The sequence below is a fragment of the Archocentrus centrarchus genome, chromosome 6 (genome assembly GCF_007364275.1).
Source record: "Archocentrus centrarchus isolate MPI-CPG fArcCen1 chromosome 6, fArcCen1, whole genome shotgun sequence".
NCBI classification, from domain to species: domain Eukaryota; kingdom Metazoa; phylum Chordata; class Actinopteri; order Cichliformes; family Cichlidae; genus Archocentrus; species Archocentrus centrarchus.
The window spans coordinates 23,010,685-23,035,525 of NC_044351.1; the positions used below are offsets into that span (position 1 = coordinate 23,010,685).

The window sequence follows — 24,841 nt, forward strand, 5'->3', positions numbered from 1 at the left end:
GCGTGTACCATCAAAGTCTTACAAGAAGCAAATCTTGCAACTTAGCACACATCTAAAAATACATCTGGGCACTTATTATGGGCATTTATTTTGAAGCGTTATCCAAATTAGCTTTAATTTCAATGGTGGCATGGCATAAAAACTGCCGTACAGAGTCACCAGTCAAATCACACAATGCTTTACAAAAGAAGCTGACTTTTTCCTAGAATAAGATTTTTAAGTTGTTTTTTTTAACCCAGGAAGTTATATTTCTACCACCTTTGCTGTTACATAATTCTCCTATAGAGTATAAATTCATTCAATTTTCATACTAAGCTTTATGGTACATATAAACTACATTATGAATGAGCTTCCCCTTCTTAAATTAGCCATTAAATTGTCATATACAGGTGAGAAAGGAAATTTAAGGCCTGTAGATCCCAATATCAGCAGCTTATGACACACATTTTTTTGAGTTGGCTTTTTAGTAGCCTGTTTGTATTAGAGGGAAGTGAAAAAAAAAAAACCCAAACAATCAAATATGTGGAAATGTCTAATACAGCTGTGAAAAAAAAAAGGTTTTCACAGGATTTTATGCAGTCCTGTGAGAAATTACTGCTTCCATAGGAATTAAGTGAGTAAGTAGCAGCCAGGTGATAATAATCAAATGCATTTCATAAACTGATCATCAGTAAATCATGCCCAGGCCTTCTTGTATACCAAAAGTCAAATGTGAGGCCATCTGTCCAACATCTTAAGCATGGACGAAACTGGGTCATAGATTAATTCAAATTATTGCTGCTAAAGCTGGCTAGGAGCTACTGAATCAGGAAGTGTACTTAGTTTTTCACAAACTGTTCATCTCAGGTTGTTTTTATCTCATTTTACGACCTTTTACTATGTAAGACCTTAGATTTGACAGAAGGTGTATCGTTTATCTTTCGACAAGCGCCCTGGTTTGATGTGCAGAAACTACAAATGAATCTACCAGAATGGTTGAAGATTTTAGACAGGCGCCTGTAAAGACAGCCAAATCCAAGACGAAGTGGTCCTGCGGGCGTCCCCGTTGCATAGAAACGAAAATCGTCGGAGACGTCGTGCATTTACACTTTTGAGCTACCTATAAACCAAGATAAGTGGAGAAAAGCGTTTTTCTTTTCATATGCTGTGAAAGAATAATATTCACACCACGTTTAGCGATATTTAAACGGACCTAACAACTGCAACCTACGCTAGTTCTGTTAGCTTACTTGCGACTAGCGGTCGTTCCCTCCTGTCTTAAGAAGTGAGCTGTGAAAGGTAGTGCACTTTTAGAACGAGAATGTAATCAGTGACAGGCTCAGTTTTGTTGTCAGCTTCTGTGAGCATCTGTTTTTGCTGACGCGAACCCCAACGAAACGATGAAATAAGTGAAGTAAAGGCGAACCTCAGCTAACTGATGGCAAGCTAGCTAATAATACTCCCTGGGCAATAGCCGTCAATCGGACCTCCTGTAGGAGCGTAACGGCATCTTTTTTCAGGGATTTATAACAGCAATAAAAAGGTGACGGGAAAGTAGGGAAATATGGCTGTCGACGCTGGCAGCATCCCTGAACTGGACCAGAAGAAATACGATGCAGAGGAACAGGTGAAAATCATCTGCCTGGGAGACAGCGCAGTTGGTAAATCTAAGTGAGTATTAGCGTTCAGCAGCATTTGAGCTTTTCTGAGCTATTATTTGTTAGCATTGTCTGTGGTGTTCACACTTTTCTCCTTCTCTCAAAGGCTGATGGAGAGGTTTCTCATGGACGAATAGTATCCTTTAGCTGTTAAATGGATCTAGAGAAAGCAGATGCTAGGGTGCCACAAGAGGTATGGTGGTACTGCACGAGGAAGTCAGGAGTGGCAGAGAAATATGTGAGGGTGGTGCAGGACATGCATGAGGATAGTGAGACGGGGGCGAGGTGTGATGTAGGAGTTACAGATGGGTACAAGGTGGGGGGTGGGATTACATCAGGGATCGTCTTTGAGCCCCTTCTTGCTTACAGTGGTGAGGAACACATTGACAGATGAGGTTAGGCAGGAGTCTCTGGGGACTATGATGTTTGCAGATGACTTTTTGATCTGTAGTGAGAGCAGGGAGCAAGGTGAAGATAAGTCTGGAGAGAAGAGGAATGAAAGTCAGTAGCAGGAAGACAGAATACATTTGTGAATGAGAGGGAAACGGGTATAACATTGAAGCTGGAAAGAGTAGAGATAGTGAAGCTAGATAAGATTAAATACATGGGGTCAAGCATTAAAGTCAACAGACAGTGCACATGAGAAGTGAAAGAGAAAGTGCAGGCAGGGTGGAGTGGTTGGAGACAAGAGACAAGGGGAAGGTTTACAAGATGGTAGTGAGGCCTGCTATGATGTGTGGTTTGGAGAAGGTGGCACTAACAAAAAGACAGGAGGCATAGCTGGAGGTGGCAGAGTTGAAGATGAAGGTTCACGGATGTAGTGAAGGAAGGCATGCAGAGGGTTGATGTGACAAGAGGATGCTAGGGATAGGGTGAGATAGCAGAAGATGATCCACTGTGGTGACCCCCAAAGGGAGCAGCTAAAGGAAGAAAAAGAAGGAGTTTATAAATTGAGTTTGTATCACTCAGTTTTAGAGCTTGTATTATACACCCTGAGTCACAGACACTTTCTCCACATACTTTTAAATTCAGAGAGGTGTGCTCAGATCAAAGAGGGAAATAACAAAGATGGACAAAGATTGTGTTAACCTTAAGATGAAGGGAAACAAGGTGCATATTGTTAAGATCCTTAACTCCTCATGCAGTCGTCCCCACCAGTTGTCAACCTATGCCTTGACTCTCTACAAACACACAGCCACTGTAGGAAACAAGTCCATAGCAGTTGGTAAGTATTGTGCATTTGCTGTGACCACATTTGCTTGTTACTAACATAGAGTATTTGTAAGCAGTTAAAAATAATCTGTAAAGCCTAAATCATCAAGGTCTTTTTTTTTTTTGATCTACAGATTTCTGGGACACTGCTGGTCAGGAGAGGTTTCAAAACATGCATCCTTCATATTACCACAAAGCACATGCATGCATCATGGTAAGAACACATTTATTCTGTCCTTTTGCTTCCTGCCACAAATGTGTATGGAGGGAAAATTGCATATTAAAAGTTCTCAGAAAAATGTAACCACACTGTCAGCAACAAAGGTGAACTCTTTGCTAAACCTTCCTTCTTTTGCTTAGGTTTTTGATGTTCAAAGGAAGATCACGTATAAGAATTTAGCCAACTGGTATAAGGAACTAAGAGAGTACAGACCAGAGATACCCTGCTGTGTGGTTGCCAACAAAATTGATGGTGAGTCTGCACATTAAAATCAATGTGTAGTTTTTATGATTGTGTGCAATGGTAAAGTTAAAATTGGATGTGTGGCATGACTTATTTGGTTTGCAGTAATTGTTTTTGTTTTTTTTTTGTTTTTTTATTTATTATTATTATTGTTTGTCCAGCATAAGTTGACTGTAGGTTTACAAATGTGATTATTTTTCTGCAGCTGACATGAAGGTCACGCAGAGAAACTTCAGCTTCGGGAAGAAGCAAGGACTCCCGTTTTACTTTGTATCAGCGGCTGATGGAACAAATGTAGTTAAGGTCTGAGCGTGTTTGTTCTCCTGCAGTTTTCTGGAATGTGACAGGAGTGTTCATTTTATAAGCCAAGTGTCAACTTAATTCAGTGTAATCTTTATAACATGTCAATCCCACCTGAAATGCTACTGCCAGCAGATAGTTGTGACTGTGTATCTCTCTCGTTAGATGTTCAGAGACATGATCAAAAGAGCAGTGGAGTACAAGGAAAACCCCAGCGACTTCATGGATGAAGTGATGCAAGAATTAGAGGTACACTGACTTCTCTGATCACTAATGTGCTCATTCTTATACAACTGTACACAGAATATTAATCTGATCAGCATCATCAGCTTAAATTTAAATTAATGTCTGCTGATATCTGTGATGTAAAGTAACACTGACCATGAACACCACAGTCTGTTCTGCACCTGTTTAACTTAGTGCAGGTGCAGAGCAACTGCACTAATATATATATATAAATATATTATATTATATATAATATATTATATTATTATATATATCATATATATATCTATATATATATATATATATAATATAGGCATATCAATATACTTCGATATATCATCCTCTCTCTATCTCTCTATCTCTCTACTATATAAATATATCTATATATCTCTCGCCTCTCCTCTCTATCATCTTCTCTCTCTACTCTCCTCTCTATCTCTCCATACTATCTCGCATCTCTAGATCTCTCTCTCTCTCTCGCTCTCCTCTCGCTATCGCCTATCTCTCCTCCTCTCTCTCTCCTCTCTCTCTCTCCCAGCTCTCTATCTCTCCCGCTCTCTGTCTCTCCCTCTCTCTACTCTCCCTCTCTCTCTCTCACTCTCTCTCTCTCTCTCTCTCCTACTCTCTCTCTATCCCTCTCTCTCATCTCTCCGCTCGTCTCTCATCTCAATCTCTTCGCTCTCTCACTCTCTCTATACTCTACTCTCTCTCCCTCTATCTCCCTGCTCTCTCTCTCTCTCTCTATCCTCTCTCTCTCTCTCTCTCTCTCTCTCTCTCTCTCTCTCTCCTCTCTCTCTCTCTCTCTCTCTCCTCTCCTCTCTCTCTCTCTCTCTCTCTCCCTCCCCCTCTCCCCCCCCCCCCCCCTCCCCTCCCCCTCCCCCCCCCCCGCCCTTTCCCCCGCCCCCTGCTCCCACCCTGTACCCCCCCCGTTCGTGTTTCGTGATGTTTGTTGAGCTGTATGAAAAGTTACATTTGAAATCAAATAAAAGTCACTGTTTATGTTCTCTCCTCTTCTGAAGTGCCAACTAAGATGATGAAATTCCACAACTTGAACTTTATTTACATTTGCACTGTGAATGCACCACAGGGATAAGAAGGAACAAGACTTGTGTTAAGGGTGTAAGCAAGACCATGGGATGTCATTGTTTTCTTATTACTCCATGCTGTCGGCTGGAAGCACCTCCAGGCTGCAGCACATGAAAAATTAAATCACTCGGCGGTATTATGTAGCTGTTATTCTTCCTATCAGATTTAATTACTCATTTGATGAAGGTGCTGGAATGCCATTCCGGATTGTTCCAGCCCACTTTAACCCCTGCTGCTAAATAGTGCTAAGCAACACACAAATTAAATCCTTGTTTCGCTGGCCAAAACTGGAAGATCAGAATTCTTACATTTATACAAAAAGCCCTATCAGATTATTGCATTAAAAATAGGTGAAGCCCAGTGGACAGCTGCCGACTACAACTGCCAGTGTTCACTTGTGTCATTTAAAGTGGCCCTAATTTGTAAGCTGTAACAAAATCAATATAGATTTATTTAAAAAAAAAAATCAAATGTGGAACATGAATTTACTGACACACTGTTATGGAAATTAATTATATCGAGCAATTTTGACTTTCAAAATGTTGATTAGTATTGTATCCTTCATTCCCTCTTTTCTTACAGAATTTTGACCTCGAGAAGAAACATAATTCAGAAGCAGAAGAGGACGGACTGAAAGCAGAGAGTCCGGAGTTGGGTTAAATGATTTGTGATGACCTCTAAAGGATAATTTATGCTGCTTCTACCCAGTGTCAGAGATCTGATTCTCTGTGAGTGACACCATCATCAGGAACACTTAATTGTCATTTTGGTGGTCTGCTTTTTAATTGATTGGAGGGTGCCACGCAGTCATTTAGTCATGTTTTAAATTACTGCCCTCCATCTGTCTAGTGACAGTAACAGGGAAATAAATGTGATGGAATGAATAGGATTTTTGTTGTTTACAGAACTCATTTAGCTGCTGTCATTCATACTTTGAACAATATCTACTCTTCTTATGGTAGAAAATGAATGTATGCGTAAGTGTGGCAAAATTACTTTATGAAGCATTGAAAAGTGACTCGCACGGCAAAGAAAACGTGTGATTATAAACTCTATTTGCTGCTGTTCTCAGTGTTTGTGTGTAGTGTTGTGTGCCGTGCCAGCAGGGAGGCTGCATCTGTCGGCTGCTTTAGCAGCATTAATTTTATGATTTTAAATTCTGTTTTTTATCTCTTCAATAAATGAAAACTTAATGTACCATGTAACCAAATCTGTATCATGTCTCTTTCCATCTTGCTGTAACGCAGTAATAGGGACAGAGCACTAAATAATCAACTTAAGCTGCCAGTTTTGTAAGTAGTTACGACTTCTCTGTGAAAGTGTTAATGTGCATTTGTATTTAAAGTATTTGGACAGTGACACACTTTTGTATTTTTGCCACCACAGTGGATTTTAAATCAGTCAACATGTGATTGAAGTTCAGACTTAAAGCTTTAATTCCAGGGGTTTTCCAAAAATGTAGCATTAACCGTTTAAGAGGAGTAACAGCCATTTTTAGACATTTTCAAAGGCTTAAAAGTAATTGGATAAACAAACATCATTTTAATTATTAGGATTGGTTGTAATACTGGGATGAAAATCTTTTGTACTCAGTGTTTCAGCCTGTTGACATCACTGAATGCTGCGTTTCCTCACTTTAGATGCTCCAGCAGGCCTCTACTGCAGCCACTTTGAGTTGCTGCTTGTTTGTGGTGCTTTCCACATTCAGTTTTGTATTTAATAATGGAAAACCATGCTCTGTTGAGTTGAGATCATGTGACTGACTTGGCCATTGAAGAATATCCCATTTCTTTGCCTTGAGAAACTCTTGGGTTGCTTTTGCAGCATGCTTTGGGTCATTATCCATTTGCTCTGTGAAGCTCTTATCTGATCAGTTTTGCAGCATTTGGCTGAATCTGAGTATAGCCCTGTACATCCTGCTACATCTATCAGCAATCACATCATCAATAAACACTAGTGGCCCAGTTCCACTAGCAGCCATACATGGCATGACATTAACTTGTCCATGTTTGACAGATGATGCTTTCGATGAGCTGTTCCTTTTTTTCCTCCATACTTTGTTCATGGTTTTATATGTTCAAATAATTTTTTTCCCCCAGAAATTGGCAGGCTTTTAGATGTTTTATGGAAAATGTCTAGCCTTGTTGCAATGAGTGGGTTACACCTTGTAAACCCTCCATATTGCCATTCATAAAAGCATCTCTCAATCATAGGGATAAGCTTACCTCCTCAGGAATGTTCTTGACTTGATTGGATGTTGTGAAGGGTTTTTCCCACCAATGAAAGAATTCTGAAATCATCCATTTTAATTGTCTTCTGTGGTCTTTTAGGCCACTGAGCTGGTAAGTGTTTTTTTTTTTTTTTTGAGTGTACCAAATTGTTGATTTGACCACTTCTAAAGTTTTTGCTTCTCTCTGATGCTTTTGTTTTGTATTTTCCAGCCTAATGACGGGCTTCTTCAGTTGCATTGACATCTCATTGGAACTTATATTGGGAAATCTAGTGAAAATACAAATGAAATTCTTGGAATCAACTCCAGGCCTCACCTGGTCATGAAACAGCCGATCAGTCGTCGAATTACTTTTCAGCCTCTAAAAAAATGGGGGACTATGTTTAAAAAAAAAAAAAAAAAATGTCTGTAATTCCTAAACAGTTAATGCATTTTTTTTTTTTTGGTAAAAACCCCTTGAATTAAAGCTCAAAGTCTGCATTTCACTCACATCTTTATTGTTTAAAATCCACTGGGGTGGTGTGCAAAGGCACAATTCCCAAAATTGTGTCATTGTCCAAATACTTATGGACATAACAGTATATTTGCCACTTTGTGTGGTATTTACATTCAATAAATCACTTAAGAGATTGATGGAGAAACAAGTACACAAGCCACCTCATGTTTTAATTATAAATTTATTACATAATATAACAAACATATATCTCTGTGGTGGAGATATCCTGGGCAACATCTCAGATCTTGCCTCAACTTATACTATCACCCTTACTCTGTTTGCATGAGGAATACTAGGTAGCTTCTGGTTAACTCATATTTTTTAACATGGGATTTTGTGTATTAGAATGTAGAGGGACTCTGAAGTGTGCAAAGGGAGAATAGTTACAGATGAGTTGCCTGGTCATTTGATGCTGATAAGGGGAAGTTTCACCTGTGAGACAAGGCTGAGGCGTTGCAGTGATACATCCACCAATCTAAACTTCACAGTGCAAACAAGGAGAAAACTGACAATGAAAGGAAAAAAAAAAAACCCTTTTGATGATAAGATCACTGGTTTCAGCGGGTCACTGGGCCCCAGTGGGTTTTTTAAAAAGGTCACACTGCTGCCCCTACGCTATGTAGATTGTGCTTTGTTGATTACAAAATAAGACTAAGATAACCCTTCACAGAACTTATTTGACCAAATGATGTGTGCGTCTGTTACACTTTGCTCGTTTTTAATCTGGATTTGTGATAATCTTAGCCAACAGTCCAACCAGGTATTTAGTATAACACTGATTCTCCTAACCAGGCCAGCCTGTGTCAAACTTCAGACTGCATATATTCACCCATTCAACACAGTAAATCAAGCAGTGGTCTCCAAATTTCATTTAAATTCATAATTTAATAAGAGATTTTATATAAGTAGACTATATATATATATATATATATATATATATATATAATATATATATATATATATATATATATATATATATATATATATATATATATATATGCCTACTTAAAAAAAACAATTTTTTTCAAGAAAATAAAAGCAATGACTGTACTTCCAACTGCAGGAAAATACAGAAGGATCTAACAAACATCTGTTCTCAAGATTTCCAGGAGATGGCACCATATTATCATATCTAACAGCTTTAGAGTGCTGTACCTAAGATAGTCCTAAAGCAAAGACAAATATACAGTTAAAAGTTCATTTACTTTTTGGCACATTTTTCCTTTGTGTTGTTTGTTCCTCACTGGATCACCTCATATAGCATATCCAAAACTCAGAAACTGAAGGTCTGAAAAAGGAAAAAGGAGTGCTGCCAGACAGAGTGGAGGGTAAAGAGCACAAATGCCATCTGGGAATGGGTGTACAAAACAGTGATACTGTATAAGCCATACCTACACAGTTACAAGGTGAGCTGTGGTTGTCTTAGAATATAAAATGTGACTGTGTTCATCAATAACTTGGTAATCTCAGTCTGTTGCTCTTGAGCAGAGCAGTCCACTTTATGAAGACGTCACATAGTACAAAACAAGAGTGCCGGACGATGATATTCAGTTTTGAAATGAAGATTAATGAATGTGTGCATTTTTATGTTTGTGTGCGTGTGTTTTGTGAGTGTGTGTGTTTGTGTGACACAGCCACTGCCGGCAATCTCTGATGGTAATACAGTAAGGCTATAGTGGACCAACTCCAGTGATGTAAACCCTAACAGTTAACCACACACATACACACTATCTCGGACTGTCGCATGCATTCTCATTGTCTTTCTCCCAAACACACAAAAATGGAGACAAACAAGCATTTACACACATACACACACACAGCCATACACACACAGTGAAGAACGACCACACAGAGATTCAGGGAATCCAGATGCACGCATGCTCTTGGACGATGGGTGGCTTTTATGTTAGCACCTTGTCACCTTGTTTTGTGCAAATCATCCCCTAGTTCATAGTTCAGAGTTCAAAAGTTCAAGAGTTCATAGAAAGAATAAAATCTGCTCACCTTTTTTTCACAGGTGGTTAACTATGCATATATGCCAAACATTCATATATAGATCTATATACTTTTTGTTTTTCAAAAATTTATATGAAATCTATTATATATACATTGCTTGTGATTTTTAAAAAAAGCAAATATTTGTAGTTTGTTCATTTTTACAAGTGTAAGTATGTTTAGAATGGACAGGAGATTTTTTTTTTCTTTTTTTTTTTTTTTTCCCAGTCACTCTAAAATTCAAATGAGTCAAAGATTGAAGTATCATGTTCCACACGCTACAAAATCTACCCACAGTGTCCGAGGGTAACAAATCAAACGACAAAAGAAGAACTGATAAGAACAATAAAAAAAACCCAAAATGTTCAAATGAGTCAGAGGACGTCGGAGTCAAAAATCAAAAATAATCAGTGAGGTCACAGTGAGGCAGTGAGTGCTATTCCTACAACCCAGATACAAGTTAAATTCCCCACCCGCTTTTACAAACTGCGAGTGAAAAAGAAACTAGAGATGCACGCACTTTTTTTTTTTTTTTCTTTTGCCAAGTGAAAGCGCCCTGGCATACTGAGTGGATTCTGCTGATGTACAGAGGTTTTTACTGGTAATAGACATTTACTGGCATCCTGTCAGAGAAAAGCTATAAAATGCATTTCGTTGTGTGAATAAAACTCACTGTTTCTCACTGCCAGCAGAAGCTACTCATGAGTACAATTGTAGATTTGTATTGGTAAAGGAAAATTCAGTCTTTTTTTTTTTTTAAAACAACCTGTGCCTTATTGTCATGAGTTGTGGCTGCTCCTGTTTATGATATTTTACTCACTTAGACAATGGTAAAGATAGAGGAAGGCAGCATTGATGCCAGGTTGTAAAATACTGAATTTTCTTTAAGACCTTACAGAGGCTTTCCCATCCCCACAGCCTGAGAAACTACAGACATTTCCTGCAGTGGTATTTCAGAAGGGCATACACATCAAGCTCATTTAAGCTTGTATGGCAAGTTTTTATTGGTTACACAGGTGAAGAAAAACAATTATTTGCTTTTTTTTTTTTTAACAGTTAAAGCTTATTTCTCCAGGTTCTCAGATCTGGAAATTGATACCAGAACTTGTGGAAACTGGTCTGAGTAGCATTATCAGGGACAGGGATGGAATCTTTACTAGCTCTCTAACAGACTACGGTGGTGTTTAATTGTTGAAATGTAACAAATGAAATTTCTAGTAACAAAACAGCAAGCAACCTCTTCATGCTAGTGCCCCAAACTTCCATCCCTGAGTGATAAACAGGCATAAGATGAAGAGCCCCTTTTAACCAATCAGCTTGTGCATAGGTGGCCCTTGCCCTTGGTATGTCATTATGGATACACAGACAGTGAGATCTGTTGCTGAAGCAGTAGGGATGGGTGTCAACTGGGGTCTCAGCCTCACATTATGGGATGCCCTTAAGTATGGAAGGAAGACCGTAAGAAAATAAAAACAAACAACAAACTCTTTGTCAAAAACATGAAGCAACTCGTCATGCTACGGTTCAAGAAAGGGTGACCATAAGGAAAGTTGGATACCTATGACAAAAACTTCATTTCCATATCTATATACTTTTTTCTTTCAAATATATATATATATATATATATATATATATATATATATAAAAGTATGTATATAATTGGTAGAAATGAGTAAACTATTGGTGGAATAGATTTAAAGATTTCTCTCTGCCTTCTATACTAAAAACCAAAAAACAGGTGCAGATTAATTTATTATATTTCCTCTTTGCAACATTGTCTTTTCTCCTGAAAGCTATATTTAGATACATATATATATATATTATATAATACCTATATATAATATTCCCTTTGGAAAACCAAAAAAATTGATTATGAAAAAAAGCCACGAGTGTTGGTTAAACATTCTCCAAATATAATAGATAGCACAGTCTGGGTACCAAGGCAGAGAGGGTTTTCTCCCACGGTTTACTTTGTGGAGCTCCAACTCTGGGCTCTAAAGTCTTCGGTTTAAAAACTGCACATATGCAGAAGACACACCTTTTCAGGGTTGTGTGTCCGTAGCACTGTGTTCATCACTGTTGATCTCTGTATAAATATTTTGAAAGGCAACTGAGCTTTCTGTGTGGAACAAAGATTCTGCCTCCTCCTCCTTTACTCGAACTGCAAAAAGGCTTTCAGTGGCCCAATAGAGGGACGGGTGGGAATTTTGGAGAGGAGAGGAGTGAGAAAGTGGGGGTGTTACTAAGGAAACAACTGAACCTTTCACAAACCAAATGTTTTAATTGGAGCTTGTCTGGCTCTTTCAGCATTTTTTTTTTCAGATATCATTTTAGGTCTGATTTAATTGGCTGCAAAAACAGGGAGGTGGGCAAGAGAAAAATTAATGTATCGACGACTCCTCTTCAGTGCATTGCCAAGTGCAGGGTGTTAATACAGAATGGAAACAGAGTGTGTCTAAAAGCCGCAGGTCAATATTTGTGATACCAAACATAAAAGCAGCCAGAGTAAAAGAGGAGTGGTCCCTATCGCATCTCTTATTTTCATCAGCTCTAAATCTGTCTGTCTTCACCAATCTCCATCTGTGGCTGTGTCTCAGGGCAGGGGTCAGCTCTCTAGCAGCTGTTTCAGTGCTCGCTCAATGTTCATGCGGTGTCCGACTCGTGTCACTCCCAGCTCTGCAAAGTCATCCTTGGTTAGAGCAGGGAGGTGAGAGCCTTCAATCTCATGTTCCTGAAACCCGGCTCTGTGCTCCCCCAGGTTGATGCTCTCCAACCAGTCTCCAACATCATACTTGTTCCAAAGGTGGAGGGGTTTTTGGTGGAAGGGCCGTAGAGCTAAAAGTGGTGACCCTAATCCAGGCGAATGGGAAGGTGAAGGTGATGGCGAGCGAGAACGGGAACGGGCGCTGGAGCTCCTCATTACAAAGCGGACCTCTTTAGGCTCCTGGGGTAGGCTGAGGCTTGAGGATTTGAGGATAGTTTGTGGTGGTGTGGTCGGTGAGGTTGGTAGGCCGTAGCCTGAGAATCGTCCAAGAGGGTCACCCCGATCAGGTGAGCCTGAACCTGGGCTAGGGGTGCGTCGGGTGATGGGGTAGCGACTGCCAGGGCGGATGGTGTATGTTGTTCCGTAACTTCTTTGAGAGATGGTGTGGAGCTCACCTAGGCTGCTGAAAAGTCTGGTGGAGACAGAGGCACAAGGCTTTAAGAATAAGGAAGACTGTGTTAACAAAGTTAAATTAAAGAAGAAAAAAAGAGACCAAACTTGGAGCTATACAGTACTGTGAGAAAGTATTTGCCTCCTTCCTGAGTTGTTGTTTTTTTTTTACATATTTGTCACACTTAAATGTTTCAGAACATCAAACCAATTTTAATATTGGACAAAAATAACCCGAGTGAATAAAAAATGCAGTGTTTAAATAATGATTTCATTTTATTAAGGGAAATAAGTTATTTAAACCTACGTGACCCTGTGTGAAAAAGTAATTGCCCCCTAAAGCTAATAACTGGTTGTTCCAGCCATGGAACAAGAAGTCCAACCAAGCATGAGTCAGTGAGTCTTTCACAACACAGTGGAGGGATTTTGGCCCACTCTTCTTTGCAGAATTGTTTTAATTCAGCCACATTGGAGAGTTTTTGAACAGAAACAGCCAAAGCATCTCAACTGAATTTAAGTCTGGACTTTGACTAGGCCACTCAAAAGCCTTCATTTTGTTTATTTGTTTGAGCCATTCAGATGGACTTGCTGGTGTGTTTTGGATCATTGTCCTGATGCATAGACAAAGTGTGCTTGAGCTTCAGGGGTCTCTGGAGCTTGAAAAAGGCGACTGGACTTCTTTTTGTTTCTTGAAGACGTTTCACCTCTCATCCGAAAGGCTTCTTCAGTTCTCAACCCTTCCCACCTGGGCACATGTGTTCAAGCACATGATCAATAGAGGGTCATAACCACCTCCAGGGGACTACGCCCACAGGGGTTTAAATACCTGGGTCTCTCCACCATTTGGTTGAGAACTGAAGAAGCCTTTCGGATGAGAGGTGAAACGTCTTCAAGAAACAAAAAGAAGTCCAGTCGCCTTTTTCAAGCTCCAGAGACTACTATGACCTGGATAACTGAGAATCTACACAGACATATTGAGCTTCAGGGCATGAACTGATGCGCTGGATAGTCTCCTTCAGGAATTCCAGGTAGAGAGCAGGATTCATAGTTTCATCAATTACGGAAAATTGCCCAGGTCCTGACACAGCAAAGCAGTCCCAGTCCATCACAGTACCACCACCATGTTTGACTGTTGCTACGCTGTTCTTTTTATGAAATGCTGTGTTAGTTTTATGCCAGATTTAATGGGATTCAAACCTTCCAAAAAGCTCAATCTTTGTCTTGTCAGTCCATAGAATATTTTCCTAAATGTCTTGGGGATCATTGAAGTGTTTTTTTTTTTTTGTTTGTTTTGGCAAATGTGAGACAAGCCTTTGTGCTCTTTTTGGTCATCAGTGGTTTTCTCCTTGGAACCCTCCCATGATGCCATTTTTGCCCAGTCTCCTTCTTATTGTTGAATCATGAACTCTGACGTGAGGCCTGCAGTTCTTTAGATGTTGTTCTGGGTTCTTCTGTGACCTCCTCAATGAGTTATCGATAAACTCTAGGAGTAATTTTGGTAGGCCAACTACTCCTGGGAAGGTTCACCACTGTTCCAAGTTTTCTCCATTTGTGGATAATGGCTCTCATTGTGGTTCGCTGGAGTCCCAAACCCTTAGAAATGGCTTTGTAACCCTTTCCAGACTGATAGATGTTGTTGAGTTCCTGTATCATATCGACTTCACTTTATCATACAGGTGATTTCTTGATTCAACAGCTCTGGCAGTATCTAGGCCTGGATGTGGCCAGTGAAATTGAATTCAGCTTTCCAAAAACTGTGGTTAATCACAGTTAATTCATGATTTTAACAAGGGGTGGAAATTACTTTTTCACACAGGGTCAAGCAGGTTTGGATAGTTTTTTCCATCTTAATACATGAACTCATCATTTAAAAACTGCATTTTGTATTTACTCCGGTTATCTCTGTCTACTATTAAAATTTGTTTGATGATTTGGGCCAGCATGGTGGCGTGGTGGTAGGTTTGAATCCACCTTGGCCCAGGCCTTTCTGTGTGGAGTTTGCATGTGCTCCCCCCTGTTTGTGTGGGTTTTCTCCGGGTACTCCAGTTTCCTCCCACAGTCCAAAGACATGCATTTACTAGGGTTAGGTTAATTGGTGATTCTAAATTGCCCATAGGTGTGAATGTGAGTGTGAATGGTTGTCTGTTTCTCTGTGTTAGCACTGCGACAGGCTGGTGAGCTGTACAGGGTGTACCCTGCCTCTCACCCTATGACAGCTGGGATAGGCTCCAGCCCCCCCGCAACCCTGGACAGGATAAGTGGAAGAAGATGGATGGATTTGAAACACATGACAGACATGTAAAAAAACTAAGGAAGGGGGCAAATTCTTTCTCACAACACTCTATAAACAGCAATCATTAATTTTAAGGTTAGTGTAGGAGAGAGGTTAATGGCTGTTAGAAAGATCAAATTAACAATCAACACTATGACTGAGCGGCACTGAGTACATCTAACTATGCAAGGGACTCTAGGGTAGTTATCCGGAATGAGAGCCCTAGCCCTAGGTTTTACTCACACCCATCCAACCCTTAGTCCATGTAACAAACATCTTTGTTCTATAATGAATTAAAATAAAGTTGAATCATACTGTACGCATCCCTGAAATGGTTACTTTGACCCACAAATAATTAGAAATGCAGTGTCAAACAGATGTATTGCTTTACACTGAAACTGCTGATAGCACTAACCTGAAAGCAGAATTCATTTTCTAATGTGTGACAAATTCTGTAGAAACAAATGCACACACACACACACACACCCACATTTAGATGCAGAAGGCAGATCTAAAAGTAGAAAGTTAAATTTGATTTTCAGCTCTGTGTTGCACATTAGTTACATTTTGTCTCACTCAAGAAAATTACATACAGTAAATATTCAATTTTATGACCAAGAATTACAGTGTATAAAGAAACAGGCGACAATTATGCTGTACAAGCCTTATTTAATCAAATGAGTGGCTGATCCTGAAAGTGTGTCTAACGCTTAATTCAATGCAGTATGTTTTGCATTTAGGAGCAAAGGATTAAGGGTCATACTAACATGAACACGCAGGTATAACCATTCCTTTGTCATAGAAATCTGATGTGGGACAATAGTTCCAATAAATTCTGGTCTGTTCATCTTTTTATATATCACCTTCTTTTGAAAACTATTAGAAGCATAAATCTGTGACACTGTCTTAGAGATTAAACATTACTATACTACTGATCTAATGAGGAAAAGAACATTAAGAAAGAGGGATGGATTAGATTAAGAGAATTTTAGCTACCTTGGTACAAGCAAGGAGAAGCTAAATTTTAATAAAGAGTTACTATAGTGGTATCTAATTCATGCATGTTAACATGTCTCAGTGTGTAGCACATGTTTTTCCTCTACTGCAAGTTTCTGAAGCATTTACTATGGGTGAGATTTGGAGTAAAAGAGTGTAATGGAACACGGGTAGCTAGGCAGCACACAGGCTGGAAAAATGATCAGACTACAGGGAGCCAACAGATATGAGATGAGCTCCATGCGCACTTACACAGTCGTCCTGCCCTCCTGGGCGCACAGTCAGTTCTAGACCAATCAGATCAGAGCAGCAGGGCGGAGCATGCAAGGTGAGCAGAGAGAGAGCAATGGGAGAGAATGTTAGCATCACTCAATGAGACGCAGCCTGCCAACCAGACTTATAGTCTGCCTCGGCCCACTCTGTTGTCTTTGACATGCTTTACCTATACGTACACGTGTATGTGACTGTGTTGAGTGTTTGCACTTGTTCATCAGTAGATGTGCATGCGTGCATTTCTGTCCTCGTGTTGCTAATGTGTCAGCATGACAAAGACAGCAGAGTGGGTTTCAGCACCGGAAGGTCTGACCAGTGGGCTACATGAGAGAGAAATGAGCACACTGTTCACATATCAAACACTGCACAAAGAAAAACGAACAAATAAAGAAACACAAAAGGACGGCACATGTCTCTTGACTTTTAAAGCCGCTTTTGTACTCATTTTGAAAGAACTATTGCACGTGCATTTATATAAGAATATACTCTTTTTTATTTTTTTTTAATGTACATTTGCATGTGCAGCATATGTGTTTTGGTGCAACATATTCAATTTTATCATGGTTTAAGAAACCTACAGTGTCCAAAACGCAAGACAGTCAGGGACCATGGCCATCCTCAAAACAAACACTGAAAAACAAAACAAAGTTATGCAACTTTCATTAAAAACAAAACAAAAACAAAACAAAACCAAAGAGCACAAAAGAAACAAATTAAGAAACACACTTTTGTAAATAACCCAAAGCTCTGATACACAACACATGAACAAGGTGGAGGCAAAGTTCAGCAGTGTAGTTTCTGAAGGGGTTTAAATGGGACACAGAGTGGATGGGGTGAGTGATGGAGGAATGTGACAATTAAGAATGCTGAGATGCCTGTGCTCTATGTGAAATGCTCCAGAAGGTGAAGAGACACAGAGGGAGAGAGAGAGAGAGAGAAATAATGGTGTGCGCAGTCATCTTTGTCACAGCCAAGAACAATCAACTGTCAGCTTGTAGACAGTGGTGATGTCTTCATTTGGATAACATCAGAAAGGCGTGAGCCCAGTCTGAACCGGGTGTCACTTGATATGTTTGATATCATGCGCCCTTCATATTTAATTTTTGGTCATCCAAGAATGCATAGTCTTATACAAACTGGGATGCAGGAGCCCAAACAATTATGTTTCAAATAATAGTAATGACATTGCTTTAAATACCTGACCTGCCTACATTTAAGGAGGCAAATCCAACATTCAAGATGTGCAAAATCAGCAACAAGAAGTAACAGAAAACTTCCAGGGATACCAAACTATACTCAACAGTAAGGATTACTTTAGATTTCTATGTGCCACTGCTCCTGTGAAGGGTCATTAACTTGCAGCTCTATGCTGGTTAGGTCTAAAAAGACATCTTATTGTTTTTTCTTAGTCAGCACTGTAACTGACTAGTGGATGGAAACATGAAAATGTGATGCACAAGCTTTGGTGTGTGAAGTTGATCCTCTTGCTGATGCCACTATGATGAGAAGACTGTGAAAGGTCTGTCATGACATCTTCATCAATCTAATATCTTCATATCTTTCAGCTCCTCTTAATCAGCAGCAAAGTATGGTGGAAGCAAAGTCTTCCATTCGCATTATTCACATAGACAGACTACAATGAAAGAAGACATTAGAGGAGAAGCAAGGCTGTGAAAGAAAATCCAACTCAACTGCATCAGAAAAGTGATCACAAACTTCTGAGCTCTTTTTAAGACTGAGACAGATTCATGACTCCATGATATTGCATTTAACATCAGATACTGTCAGTTTCATAAAATGAGTAGCTCTTCAACAGACTGCCAAAAAAGACATTGTCTGTCCTTCTAACATCAGATGTTAATTTCCAGCCTGTCATGCCATAAACATAGCCAGGCTGAAACAGGTTGTTTTTAACTGGAGGAGATCAAAAGAGAAGATCCCACCACGTACATGATAACGTGACTCTTGAGGACTTTTGACAATTGTTAGACTTTATCTGGTAATCTTGGCATTAACAAGGTTGTTAATGCCAAGATTTTGAGCGGATGGATTTCAACATGGCACACACCATTATAGTTCAGACACGTTCAAATACTTGTTAAAATACATCCCTGAACCTTTGAGGTTATCACTGATTATAAATTTTCTGGTCTTATCCAATTTATATCAGTGATGACCACAAAAAGCAGTGGATATGAGGATGTATTATGTATTATTTGAACAAAGGCTTTGGGAAATGCTGAAGGAAATGCTGGAAGGGAAGCTACTAGCAGGGTCATAGGCTAGAACCCAAAAGTGAGACTGTGCAAGAGATGAGGAGAAGCTTTCAGGAAGTACGTGCCTCGGAGCCCTGTTACCTTGTTTGCACCAACAGATAATACACACACTACTACACACACTCACACACACACATACCTCTAGCTTATCAACTGCTACTGTCTACTCTTACCAACAGAGAGCACTTAACAGGAAGCAAAGGAGTACAGATGTAACTATGGAAACAAGGAGCAGTTTAGACCCAAGACCAGAGCCATCAACTGTAGTACTACTGTACTGTACCTCTAAAACCAATCATTTCTTGAAAAGCATGCTGTAGTAATACTTCAATTTTCTTTTTAATTGAAACTGGAGAGATTCTGAGGATCAGTGAAGAGATCAGCTGATGCAAACAAGGTAACAAATAACAGTACAAAGAATATTCATGAAAAACAAAATGTACTGTTCTCTTTCAATGGGCTGATAGGCTCGTTATGTAAAATATAGTTAAAAAAAAGCTTTGGTTTACCCTAGGGTCTATAACCTTAAGGTTTACTGTCTTCGGTGTCCTCACATCTGCAGAAATATAAAGGATTTCATTGTACTTTCAGGTATTGTGTGAAAAAAGGAGCCCACAGACAGACAAAAAATGTACTTCAGATAATCCTGAGGTTGCTGTGTCAGACATTTTCTACTTAATGATGTTAAAACACAAGGTATGGCCTGCTGATGGGTATATATAGCATGTATTAACTATGTTGTTCTACTAGGATTGTTGGGGAAACTAACACCAACAATGCAAGTGACCTCTGATCTCATTACTACTTAGTATCGCAACAGACTTTATAAACTCAGTGCATCTTATAAAATGATGCTCAATAGAACATAACAGATACTGATGCAAATAAAGAGTGATACAATTAAAAAAAACTAGAGAAAATAATTAAACTCAGTGTCAACAATTTTAATCAATCAAAGAGACACAGTGGTTACTTGAATTTCTTTAACTCTCTGCCACTATATAAGTAAGGATAACAGCCTTTTGTTCTGTCACTTTACAATATCTTCTCTTACCTGGCACCTGCCACAGGTGACTTCCTCCCTGGATCAAGTGATGCTCCCAGCGGTTCCTCTCCCAGTGATCTAGTGTCTTTATTTAGCTGCTGTAGTCGTGAACTGAGCTCTCCCATAACAGATGGTTTGGCTCCCTCATCTGCACCCAGCCCCAGTCCCAGCCCACCAAGATTTCCCAAACTCCCAATTCCTAGCCCTACCCCTGGCCCACGGGGCTCCACTGGGTCCCCCCACAGCTTGGACCTCCGCTGGAAGAGGTAGCGTGGCTTGGTGGGGGCTAGACCAGTCACTGAGGCTGAACCACCTGGGGGGAGCCCAGCTCCTCCAGCTGCAGCAGCAGCCAGGGCAGCAGCCTGCTGCTGTGATAGCAGCTCGCTGTCAGAGCTCTGCTTCAGCAGAGGGTCCCTGAAAGTGACGGGGCCTTTACTGCCTCCTATCTGGGATTTCATTCGGGGCTTAGGAGGCACTGGCGGCTTGTCGAGCACAAAAGTCTGCCCGTCAGCATAGGAGGTGTGCGTGGTGTGTGTGTCGGCAGGCTCGCCGCTTTCTGAGGACAATGTGGACATGCTGGAAACCGTGGAGACGGTGCTGGTGGTCTCGAGATGGTGGTCTCGCTCTCTCTCGCTGGAGCTGCGTGTGTCAGCTTCCTCCACGCCTGAGTCAGCCGCAGAGCCAGATTCACCCACCGGTGGGGGCTCCAGAGGGTCAGAGGGCTTCCCTGAGACAGCTGCTGCACTGGGCGGAGGTGGGGGTTGGGGAGGCTGAGTGGGGGTTACAGTTGGGATTATTGGGGTTGAGGGTGTTTGTGGCGTTGGTGTTGCAGGGGCGGCAGGAGACACGGCAGGTTTAGCTGGAGACACTGGCACCCCCTGTGCCTGTAGCCCATTAGCAAACTCATCCGGTGGTGGAACAACTCCAATCTTACGTAGCTCCTCTCTTGTTTCCTCATCACTGGAGGATAACATGGCAGGGGGCAGGGTCACTGTGTATGGATCCACATCCTCCTCTGAGCTTCCCTGAGCCAAACCCTTCTCTTGGACTGGACTGGCAGGACGCTGAGCTTGGGGTAGGGTCTGGGGCTGAGCTTGGAGCTGGAGCTGGGCCTGGGGCTGGGAGACAGTGGGACTGGGGGATTTAGCGCGTGGACTTGGTGATTTACTGGGCTCCATGGAGGCTGGGGCAAGTGTTTGCTCTTGTTCTGAATCCACTCCAACAGCCTGTCCATTACTGGTTGCATGGACCATGATTAGCCCTGCTGTCTTCTGCTGTGATGTATCCATAATACTGATCAACATACTTTTTTTATCCTCTAATCTCTTCTCCTCCTTCCTCTCCTCTATTCTGGCCTCCATCTCTTGCCGGAATGATACAGGTGACGAAGATGTAGCCCACTGTGGCTTGGTGGGCTGTGAGGATAAAATTGATACTGGGGAGGATCCAACCCCAAACCCCGCTGCCTTGGCGCTTTTAGGTGAAAAGGGGGGAGATGTAGCTGCCCCCTCCCCACGTGGAGACTCTTTGGTCTGAGTGTCAATGAATATTACACCCTGGCCTACTTGCTCTTGTTTAGTCCGAGGCTCTGGGCTACTAGTTGGGGACTGGCTCTGGGAGGTCAGTGCCCTCTCCCTTGCGGCCAGCGCAAGAGCCAGTGGTGAATTGGGGTCCAGAGGCTTTCCTGTAAGTGGATGGATAAAGGTGGTCCCACTAGGTGAGGGGCTCAGAGCCAAGGCAGGGGGAGGCAACTGTCCCAGCTCTCGTGTCAGCATCCGTTCATCGATGGAGTGAGATTGAGTTAGAGAGGGCGAATCAGAGCTGGTGGTAGATGCCCCCTCCATGGTCCCAACGGAAAGGAAGACAGTGGATTTCCTCCGTTCTTCTAGGCGACGCTCACGATCCTTTACAGCTCCAGCAATTGCAGCGGCAAAGGGGCCCTTGCCCTGAAACATCATCTCTCCTTGGGCACGCATACGTTCTCGCTCAGCCATCAGCTGCTGCTGATAGTAGTCTGCACGGCTGGTGTGTGTGTGCCCGTAAGTATGTGGATGTCGTCCTGAGGGTGAGCTCTCACGTGAGTGGGCAGCAGCTAAGGCCAAACTAGCTTTTTCTTGTGCATCTTCCACCTGCAGTGTAGAGGTAAAAAAAAAAAAATCAGGTCAACATCAGTTTTGTTTTTTTTTTTCCATGAAAGTAAAAAAACAAACAAACAACAACAAAAAAAAAACCCCTAAATCAGATACCACCTGTAACATGCAACCTACCTGTAGCTGTTTCACCAGAGGACTTTTCTTTCTTTGGGGCTTGGTAGGTGTGTACAGTCCAATGCTAAACTGACCCACATTAGCATAAGGGTTGTCAATAACCCGGCCCTTCCTTTTGATTCGCTCAGGTGGAGTAGCAGCAGAAGGTCGTGGAATTTCTGTAGGTTCAACAGGTAAATGAGAAGAATCCTGCAGGATGATCATGGAGCGTGCTTTCTTCTGTCTCTCTATGTGTGTGGCCTGCCGCTGAGCGGCCTCGTAAGGCAGGTCCAAGGAGGAGGGCTTGAAGCTCGAACGTCCTGCAGGCTCATGGCCCTGACTCTGTGTTCTAGATGGAGGTGGAGGCGGGCAGAAAGCTGGGGGAGGACCAGTGTCTAGGTAGTAAGGAGGAGGAGGAGGTGCCGTTTGTGGAGGTGGAGGAATAGGATGGGGTTGTGAGTGGTCTCGGAGGCTGTCTGTCATAGAGGAACTGCGGGGAAATCGGTGCTCGCCTGCAAGAGCAGACAGCCGATCCTCCTCAGTGGCACCTGAGAAAAGAGCAAAGAGCACCTGGTGATCATCAGGCTCTTGAAAAAGGACCAAGCTGGCCCACATAAAAAAATGTACTGGAATGCATCCATCTGTAAAATCTGCTTACTTACATAGTCAATAATGTATCAGGTGTCATAAATGTGGTTAGAAAATATTTTAATAAAACATATAATTCAATCTATTTTTGACTCAAGTAGCAATTAATTAAAGATTCATTTAATGAGTATACTTACAAAAAGCAAAATGTTTAATAATACAGTTGAGTATTAATAATATATATGTTTATCTACTTTTGAAACAAGCTCTGTACTAGTTGAACAACTGCTTTCTAAATCTGCTCCAGTATCCAGTATTCATATTTACAAATTTTCAACATTTAATGCCAAGTAATTATGTATCCCAAACTGTCAACTGTCAGCACTTGTTAATCAGTGAACGTTCGACATGGCACATCATGTCTTATCAATGAGCTTCAGTCTCAGTCTTGCCTAGTTGCTCTTCTGATGCCTAAATGCTAGTGATACAATTTATGAAAACAGAATGAAGCTTTCTTATATTATATTCTCTACTTTAGGTACAATTACACTATCATTCACCTTATTTGAATATGTACAGGATGGGTGATTGCTTTACCAAAAGACTTGGTCCTGGACATGCCCTTTGGTAGTTGTATATGACCTCTCTCAATCCCTGGATGAAGACCTCCATGTAGAGTCATTCCTTGTCTCTCAAACAGTGACTGCATCACAACCCGACCCCCCCAAAAAGGTAATTTAGAATCTTTAAAGCACAGTATGACTCCTGCAAGTTAATGCCAATAATACCAAGAACAAAGTAGCACCAGGCAAAACGTGTATAAATGTGTGCAGTGGTGCATGTTGTGTTGGCCAGGTATTTTTGCATGTGTGCTGAGTTTGTATGTATGCCAGCAAAACAGCATATGCTGTCTGCCAATGTGCTGTGTGTAGGTGCACTCACACTGATCTCTGCTGGGGTTATTCTCCTGCTGGTGGGTCGTTGTTTGACAGTGGCTGCTCTGTAATCTGCCTCCGAGGGCTGAGAACGCAACATAGACTCCTGTGATGCCAACATCTCATCTAGTCTCTCTGTTAAGAAGAAAATCAGCCAGAACTAAATACTGAGACATAAAAATGCTGTGTCATCTTTTTGATGTTGACATCACCGTAATGAATACAAAGGCACCTCTAACATGTAGCTATGTGTGTGGAGTCATGCTCTGTGGCACTGCACAAAATCATTACGCTGTCTTAATGAAATAAAGGAAAAAGAAAGAAAGCGGAGACAAGTGACAAAAAGTGTAGACTGTCCTTCTGTTCTGCGCATCTATTCTAGTAAGTGTTACTTAAATTGACACATCATTGATAAATCATCTTTATGACGTTCAAAGAGGTGTCAATTTCTTTCTGCAGACTCACCTCCTCTTCTCCTCCGAGCAGAAGCTTGGTGGGAAAAAGATAGCGTCAGCAGAGGAGGGAAAATGACAAGAACAAGCCAACAGAAGTGACTATTCTAAAAGTTAGGAGACACACCAAGTTTTAATGACAAAGTGAAAGCAGAAATATGACAGAAAAGGAGGAAAAAGAGTGTCGAGCTTGCATACCACTTCTCTGGCACTCACCTAGTTCCTCCAGCTCAGCGGTCATGGACTTAGAGCGCAGTGTCAGGGTGGTGCTTGGAGCTCTCTTGGGTGGTGGTGGAGCTGTGGAGACAAGGCATGGTGTTGAGGATGAAGTTGAGGGGGATGAAAATCCTTTGGCTTTGCGGCTCAGTGCCCTCCTGGCATCCCCAAGGCGGCCAGCCCATCCTGTCTTTGCTGATTTGATTTGGTCAAATTCAGCTGAACTGGATGCTTCACACTTGGCCAGGACCTTGTTCACGCTACGGCTGGAGCCAAGCTTCTTCATATTTTGTTCTCTGTTGGTCAGATGGCTTATAAATGTATCAGTCTGTCTTGAAGACTTTTAGTTTTTTAGTCTTTGTGCTGCAAGAATTCCCCTCTGTTGAGGAGCCCATTGGGTGTAAATGTGCAGGTCAGTCCTCCCATTAAACAATGAACAATAGAATTTGTCCGCCACAATAGGCAGAAAAAGTAAGACATGTGCAGAAAGGAGAGGGAGAAAGTCGTCCATCTTACTTTTAATATGGTGCCTGCCTGGAATTTAGCAGATGTGTATCAGACAGAGACACACATTAACACACCAGCTTATACAAACATGCATATCCTCCCACAGAGAAAATTCCTCGAGGGTGCACATAATGACATGTGGGCTGACAGATGAAGAGATGATAGTAAATTCAACAGCTAAGGAAAAACAATGCGCTGCAGACTTTATATCCCACAGCTTGTGGGAGCCTCCCAATC

The 24,841-nt window shown here is 41.3% G+C and overlaps 2 protein-coding genes across 2 annotated transcripts in view; one reads left to right on the forward strand and one right to left on the reverse strand.

Annotated features, from left to right (window-relative positions):
• Nucleotides 1-871: 871 nt before the first annotated feature.
• rabl2 (RAB, member of RAS oncogene family-like 2) lies at nt 872-6,128 on the forward strand. Its single transcript, XM_030731480.1, has 8 exons — nt 872-1,650; nt 1,744-1,773; nt 2,783-2,862; nt 2,984-3,063; nt 3,210-3,321; nt 3,518-3,615; nt 3,778-3,861; nt 5,506-6,128. The coding sequence occupies exons 1-8, from the start codon at nt 1,544-1,546 to the stop codon at nt 5,581-5,583; spliced, it is 669 nt and encodes a 222-aa protein (XP_030587340.1). The 5' UTR covers nt 872-1,543; the 3' UTR covers nt 5,584-6,128.
• A 6,540-nt stretch (nt 6,129-12,668) lies between these two features.
• Nucleotides 12,669-24,841, reverse strand: part of shank3a (SH3 and multiple ankyrin repeat domains 3a) — a 157,492-nt gene continuing 145,319 nt past the window's right edge. The window contains exons 22-29 of the mRNA XM_030731876.1: nt 24,098-24,178; nt 23,895-23,918; nt 23,437-23,564; nt 23,092-23,197; nt 21,928-22,454; nt 19,670-21,789; nt 16,319-16,353; nt 12,669-12,820 (exon numbers count right to left, since the gene is read on the reverse strand). Of these exons, the coding sequence (XP_030587736.1) occupies nt 12,804-12,820; nt 16,319-16,353; nt 19,670-21,789; nt 21,928-22,454; nt 23,092-23,197; nt 23,437-23,564; nt 23,895-23,918; nt 24,098-24,178 (3,038 nt within the window). The 3' untranslated portion in view covers nt 12,669-12,803. The remainder of the gene's footprint in view (nt 12,821-16,318; nt 16,354-19,669; nt 21,790-21,927; nt 22,455-23,091; nt 23,198-23,436; nt 23,565-23,894; nt 23,919-24,097; nt 24,179-24,841) is intronic.

Bases quoted from the DNA above. Each gene is read 5' to 3' on its own strand.
- rabl2 (XM_030731480.1), top strand. From the start codon at position 1,544: ATGGCTGTCGACGCTGGCAGCATCCCTGAACTGGACCAGAAGAAATAC. The intron at 3,064-3,209 runs GTAAGAACACAT...TCTTTTGCTTAG, and splicing joins AAGCACATGCATGCATCATG to GTTTTTGATGTTCAAAGGAA. The intron at 3,322-3,517 runs GTGAGTCTGCAC...ATTTTTCTGCAG, and splicing joins GGTTGCCAACAAAATTGATG to CTGACATGAAGGTCACGCAG.